This window comes from Brassica oleracea, chromosome C1 (assembly GCF_000695525.1).
Source record: "Brassica oleracea var. oleracea cultivar TO1000 chromosome C1, BOL, whole genome shotgun sequence".
Taxonomy (NCBI): Eukaryota; Viridiplantae; Streptophyta; class Magnoliopsida; order Brassicales; family Brassicaceae; genus Brassica; species Brassica oleracea.
Window position 1 is genome coordinate 2,150,207 of NC_027748.1, and position 7,207 is coordinate 2,157,413.

Here is a 7,207-nt window from a genome sequence, read left to right on the forward strand (position 1 = left end):
TTTATAAATATTGTTTAATTTTAATTTTTGGTAATTATGCAACTTTACAAATTTATTTAATATATTTAATTAAAATAAATAGATAGAAAAATTTATCAAAGATTATAATTTCAAATATATACATGCATATTCTTAAATATAATTTTTATGTTTAATTAAATCAAATTTATATTAAAATATTGATACGAAAAAGAAAATTTACAATATTAATAAAATTTTATTTTAAAATATAATTTATATTTATCTGTTAAAAAATATTTTAAATTTTTTTACTGTACATGTTGCAGAAAGATACCTAGTTATTATGAAAAATATAACCACACTGACACTATAGAATGTTAAAAAGCAAGTGCTAAACAAAAAACAATTAAGCAAAGCATAAATTATTTACATCTATTAACAAGGAAGATGATTAAATTAAACTGAACATTGAGAATATAAGTGAAGGAGCGAAAGAAGAAAGACGCGGGGAATCGAGAGAAGCTGATCCCAAATAATAGGCCTGGATCCGATGCCTACATCCTTCATTGGTCTCTTCAATTTTGTGTTACTCAAAAGCTCAAGTGACCCTTTGCGTGGAAGATAAGGAATGAGACACGAGATAATTTATATAAATATATATTGAATAACGAAACTTCATGTAGGAAGACAGTAACCAAACTGTTTGAAAAAACTTACATATATTTTTGGGTTGGACAAATGAAGCAATAGTAAGAAACTTCAACTTGAGTTCCAACAAAACAATGGAACTCAAGTCTTTGCTTCTTCTTTTTTAAGTCTTTGCTCTTTTTAGTTGAAACGTCTAGGTTTTATCCACTAGATGATAACGTTCGGATATGAATAAAAATATGAAGAAGTATTCATATGGAGGTTCCTAAATATTCATCTAAAAGTCAGCGTCTGTATATAACCCAATTTTAACCATGATCAACTTTTATGCAACTCGGGTTACAAGTTAATTAGCCTGATTCACACTGTTTTCAAATAATCATATAACATTTTGGTGTCGGTAAATAAAAGGTTCACAGAATGATAACCTAAAGATACGGTGATAGCCACTAGACAGTTCAAGAAGAATTTTTGCAGTCCCGAAGTTTATAGTTTTACGATGAAATTGTCCATAACATGTAGGCTATAATAAGTCGAGCAATTCACACCATTAATTGTATCATGCCATACGTACATGTACGTATGGTTTTCTAGATAATGCATGAATTTAGATGGATTATATATATTATGATTATTATACATAGACATGAGTTTGCATGGACCCCTACCTGTTATTATTCGGGTGCAATAATATAAGAAGCCAAAACACTAACATCTGAAGTTATGGACGCATAAGCTCGACAATACTAACACTTTCATGCTCATTTTTGTTCTGTACCGACATAGATTCAATCTAATTCGATCTCTCTGGATCAGAGTATCTCGTTTGATTTAAGAAGTATTTAATCAACTTCTGGAATAAATGTGATTTTATCATTATTTTCAAACACAGGTTTATAAACACAAGTATACCAAAATCTAAACGAAATTCTCTTCCTGATAGCCTTTATGATTAACAAATGAAAATACTCAACGTTGTACTTTCATTTCTCAGAAAAAGACCCTATTATGTAACGAGTTTAAGTGTAAAAGCAAACAAATACTGAAGATCTAAATCAATCAAAAGCTATATATTAAAACAATCACACACGCATTGAGAGGACATAACCATGTCTCTACAGATGTGTGGATAACAATAGCCCATACATGAGGTTTGATGAGGTGTACGTAAGTAGATAATAGCATTTCATGTGTTTATGATTTTAATTGATTAGTGTCTCCTTTGTAGTTTATTATTTGGAGGTTTTGCTTCTAACATTTGGTGGCTTGTCTTCTAAAGTTATTCAGTAGTTCGGCTTTGACTTGTTGCTCAATACTTGTGTGGTCTTTTCTTCTTTGGAATTATCTATTTCACCATACCATCCTTTCATTTTTGTAGTTTTTTTTTTCCAATATTGTTATTTGATAACTAGAAAATATTAAGTTTAGAAATTGTGAAATGTTATTGTTAGGTACTGATTTGAGTGTTAGAGATTGAAATTAAGTGTATGTAACTAGCGACAACACCTGAGGTTATAATCTTTCCCAACCCAAAAAGCTGAGTTTAATTAATTTAACAAGCTGAAAATGTTTTTCGGTAATTAATTAATTATCATGTCTACCATAATTCAGCTCATCACAATCAGTATTCTCTCCGTTTCACTAGGATAGATGTTTTAGAAAAAAAATGTGTTTCATAAAAATAAAAATTTTGTGTTTTCTATAAAAAAATTTGTAAACTTTAATAAAATTAATTTACTTTATTAAATTACTATTGGTTAAAATTTATTGAAACTCAAAAATTACAGAAAACGATACATTTATTATAATGATTTAATGTGTTTTCTTAATATGTGCGAAAATACTAGAAAATCTAATCTTCGTGCAATGAAAGGAATTTCAAATATCTACATAACAGTAGACTCAGCTAAAAATCATATATATATATATATATAAATAAAGTCTACTGAAATATATGAGGAAAAAAACTGAAGTGAAGAAGAGGTACAAGATGCGTCCAGCTTTAAAAAAAAACACTAACTACATTGGCATTGTGTTCATAATTCAGATCATCAGATCTGCAAAACTATAAATAAAAAAAGAGAGAGAGGATCTCATAGGAACAGAGCCAAGATTTTGCTGAGACGAGATGTGTAAGCTTTTATGTTGTTGTCATCTTTCTTCATCCCATTTGTCTTTAGGGATCTCTCCAGAATCAGCAATCACAACTTTCTTCCTTGGTTTCCCACTGTAAGTACCGGCTCCACCTTCAATGGCGAACACATTGTCCATCCCTTGTATCACCTTCCCAAACACAACATGTTCCCCTTCCAACCTGTGCACACACAAGATTTCACATATAGTTAGTTACACACTGAAAACTCATGAATGAAAACTAGATGGTTCAAATGAAACTAGAGTGTACCAGCTAGCCTTGACAGTAGTGATAAAGAACTGCGAGCCGTTAGAATCAGGTCCTGTATTAGCCATCGCTACAACACCTACAAATAACAAAGTTTTGATAAACTACAAGGATACATAAAAACTCACTTTCATAAGTTTGAGTATAATAAGCGGACCTGCATGTGAATGCTTGATCTTGAAGTTTTCGTCAGGGAAGGTACCACCATAGATTGACTCACTCCCTTTGCCATCACCATGGATGATGTCTCCTCCTTGGATTACGAATCCAGATATTATCCTGTGAAACGGTGTTCCTTTGTAGTGTAGTGGCTTCCCGCTTGAACTTTTCCCCTTCTCTCCTACGTTAGCGTTTCAGATGTCCATTTTAATCAGAATCTGAAGCACCCAATCTGAGATAAACACAATCATTTAAGTACAAACCTGTGCATAACGCCCTGAAGTTTTCTGCAAAATAACAAAGAACTCTACCATCAGAAACTGTTTAAACAGTTCTAACCGAGTCCTGAAGTTTGCAGCCAAGATGATGAAGACACATACCTACAGTTTTGGGTACAACAGTGCCATATAATCCAATAACGATCCTGCCTGTAACACAGAGAGCGGAATCAACAAACTATGAAGGAAAGCATATGGCAAAGAAGAGATCACAAAAGCTCATGTACAAGACGGCAATTAAAAACTAGGTTCAGTTCAAGAAAAGTGAAGAGGCAAACTTGTTTTCTTTTTTACCTAAGCGTTGGCCGTCGATATCAACATCGAGAAACACTCTGTGTGTGGTTTCAAAATCCTGGATTACTTGCTTGTCCTCCTCCTTATAAAGCAATCAAGAGAGCAACCAAGTCAGGTACATATAAAAAAAAACTATATCCAGAACACTAGCCAGCACACACACACGAATAATCGAATCATCATCATTAGATGAATCCAAAGCATGAGCCATGGAGTCTTTTGCCACTTACATCACTCGATTATGTTTCTTTTGAGGTTAAACCAAATGCATAAGAGCAAGACACACTAATAAGCCTAACTCACTTAAACACTTTCAATGTGCTGAACCAAAAGATACCAACTTCACAAAAAGGGTTTCAGAGAATCCAGATCTCTCATAAAATCTTGTTTTCAATATTTAAACACAAAGAGGTTTCAAACAGATCCAACATGAAAAATCGTGTACCTTGCCGGTGTTGAAGAGAGCGAAGATGAGGAAGACCGTTAGGGCGACGAGGAGAAGAAGGCACCTGGGCTGTAACAAAAACGAGATCTCTCTACGCATCTTTCTTCTTTCTTTCTTAAGGATTCATCTCACACGGAGCTCGATCTCACACCCTCTGAATCAAGATTCCCGAAGAAAAGTCAGAAACTTTCACTCTTCTAAGATCTCTCTCGACGTTCTATGATATCGAATTGTGTAATCTTCGCGGCAATCAAAGTTTACAGACAAGAGTCCAAATCGATCTCAATTCCAAGTGTGTTCTGTTTCTTCGTTGAAGATGGTTTTTGTCTTTTTTTTCGTGATATGCTAATGGGCCTGAATGGGGACTAACGGGCCAGTATTATTTTACCATCAAATTAAATGGGCTTTTATTTCTATATCATTCTGCACATTACTAAGAGCATATGCTCTAAACCGTAAAATCACAACAACTCTTCTCGTAGGACAACAAGGAACCAGGGAAAGACCAACACAACTTCCTTGACTTCCTAGGCGTAGAAACCCATTCCTATAAACGGGAAAAACATAATCTCTCATCCCAATGTTCTTAGTTGATAACTGCATTGAAATTAGAAGTTATCCAGTTACTTCTTGACGAGCAACATCAGTTATGGATCTAATTAAGGGGCGGTAGAAAGAATGGATCAAACGAGAAAGATTAAAACAAGTTACGTTCTGGGTGAATGACCTGGCACATAAACAATCTTCACTTTTTGACATTTGGTAGTAGTCCATTCAAAAATAAAATTATTGGACCAGTATTCTTTGCAACTAGCCGATTGAAATGACATCTAAACGTTTTCGTATAACTAGCCCTTTCATTTAGTAATACTCAGCTTGATATTTTGTTGATCCTATTTGGCTGGCTCATTCATCTATGAAGAGACGCAATAGATCTGTCTATTTGTTTCTTTTTAGTTTTTCTATTCGATCATCTCTAATCTATGGTTCGAATGTAACTTAATAGACACGTCACATCCACCGTAGCTGGTAGGTGTGAGATATTTTCACTATAATTAATAATGGTGTTTCATAACTCACTGTCACCAAAACCAAATCTTGGTATATGCTATTTAATTGTCCTGTTAGCGTGTACTTAACTTACCACCTTTTTTTTAGCTTACTAATGCTGTTTTCTAATCTTTTGTGCCCAAGAGGCTAGGAATGTGTTATGTTATGTGAATGAAACCAATCTATGAAAACATGATTTTGCCACCATGTAGTTTTACATATTAGTGTGATGTTATTAACGGTCGTAAAAAAGGGGTAAGAGAACATCCAAAATACTAAACCACACGATTTAGATAGATAGAAACAAATTCAATTATCGTCTCCACGCCCCACAAACTCGAAAAGAAAATAATTGAAGAGTTATTTAATATTTATTTACAGACATATCACCCCACGTTTAATTAAAGCTACATTATATATATTTATGTTGTTTTGCTAGTACTTGCTATTTCTCAACCGTTGGATCCACTTTATATATAAAAAGTGATCATTATCTTATGGAGTCGTCGTTTAGGAATCAGGCAACGTTCAATGTTTCCGAATATTTTACAAAATATCTTTTGTGATAAGCAAATTGTGATAACCTTGCGCACGAATCATATCACATTTCGACAAAGTTAATACTAATTGTGGCAGCTGTGGTAAACCTCGCCTACAATAATAATAATTCACTGATAGAGACATTTCCCTATCAATATTCAGTACCATTATCACAAACATACAAATGGCAAGTGGCAATAAGCTTTCAAATATAGCGTGAGATCTTCTGTTGAACATTTTTCATACACGCAGATGGTAACTGTGGTGAGCTTTTGTTATGTTCTATTTGGCATAACTTAAATCTGATCTTAAAGCCTCCACATGTGTTGATGTTACGCTTTGAATAGTGACTAGTGAGTGATGTGATAAATTTAACCAAACGGTAATTATCAACTCAGGCTCTTCTGTTTCGAATCTCCACCACATCCTCTATTCCTCTTGGATATCACCATGAGTGCCTCGTCCTACTCCTCCATTGTTAAACAACGGTTATGGAGTATCAACAAATTGGCAAGTGATGCGTGGTTAAATGCTATTTCTTCTATCACGATGACGTGTATGAGTTTATTATTCTTGAGTGGAGTCATTATTACATTGTTGTGTTTGCGGCTGAGAATTGAGGGTTTAGGATAACATGATAGCATCTCTCCATATCACATAATATTACATTATCGTGTTTTCCAACACCACTTTCATACAGTTCAATTTTCATCCACCAAAGCCATCAGCTATAGCCTATATTACGAGTGATAATCTAAAAGGAACTGAACCGGAATTCCCGTTGAACCAGTAGTAACGTACAAAATAGTACATATATAAAATTTAAGTTTTTGAACATTATATATAATTTAAGTTTTGCTCAAACATTTAGTCATAACTTAAATTAGGCATGGACGTTCGGATACCCGTTGGCGTTCGGATCAGGTTTTTCGGATTTCGCTTCTTTTTATAACACCTCATAGGTTTCATTCTAGTAAATTTGCAAGTACGGGTCGGGTTCGGATATAACACATCGGGTTCGGATCAGTTTTGTATCACATCATAGAACCCATAAAGTAATCATATATCATTCGGATTCGGGTTATATCGGATCGGTTCGGATATACCCGAAATAAAATCTAAAATTTAAAAGTAAAACATAAGAAATATATATTTATTTATATATAATTAAGTATTTAAGGTAGTTATTTAAATTTTAAATACTTATCGTTAGATAACATATCAAAATAAATATGAAATTGAATATTTGAAGTATATATTCATGTTTCATATAATTATATTGTATATTATTTTGGACATTCAGATCGGTTTTTTCGGATATTTTTTCGGATTTTTCGTTTTTTTTTCGATTTTTCGGGTTACCCGTTCGGGTTCGGTTAATAACACTCCGGGTTCGGATATGTTTTGTACCACCTTACAAGATCCATTCGG

General features: G+C 33.4%; 1 protein-coding gene across 1 annotated transcript; it reads right to left on the minus strand.

The window, feature by feature from the left end:
- Positions 1–2,537: 2,537 nt before the first annotated feature.
- Positions 2,538–4,473, minus strand: LOC106323366 (peptidyl-prolyl cis-trans isomerase CYP21-1). The gene is made up of 7 exons (XM_013761507.1): positions 4,187–4,473; positions 3,742–3,823; positions 3,550–3,597; positions 3,433–3,456; positions 3,168–3,350; positions 3,014–3,089; positions 2,538–2,923 (listed from the first exon to the last, which is right to left on the minus strand). The coding sequence occupies exons 1-7, from the start codon at positions 4,283–4,285 to the stop codon at positions 2,761–2,763; spliced, it is 675 nt and encodes a 224-aa protein (XP_013616961.1). The 5' UTR covers positions 4,286–4,473; the 3' UTR covers positions 2,538–2,760.
- Between the last annotated feature and the right edge of the window lie 2,734 nt (positions 4,474–7,207).

What these genes read in the sequence shown, in the direction of transcription:
- LOC106323366 (XM_013761507.1), bottom strand. Translation starts at nt 4,285, where the DNA reads ATGCGTAGAGAGATCTCGTTTTTGTTACAGCCCAGGTGCCTTCTTCTC. An exon ending in CTCTCTTCAACACCGGCAAG is followed by an intron (nt 3,824 to 4,186) that starts GTACACGATTTT and finishes TTGCTTTATAAG; the next exon opens with GAGGAGGACAAGCAAGTAAT. An exon ending in TATCGACGGCCAACGCTTAG is followed by an intron (nt 3,598 to 3,741) that starts GTAAAAAAGAAA and finishes TCTGTGTTACAG; the next exon opens with GCAGGATCGTTATTGGATTA.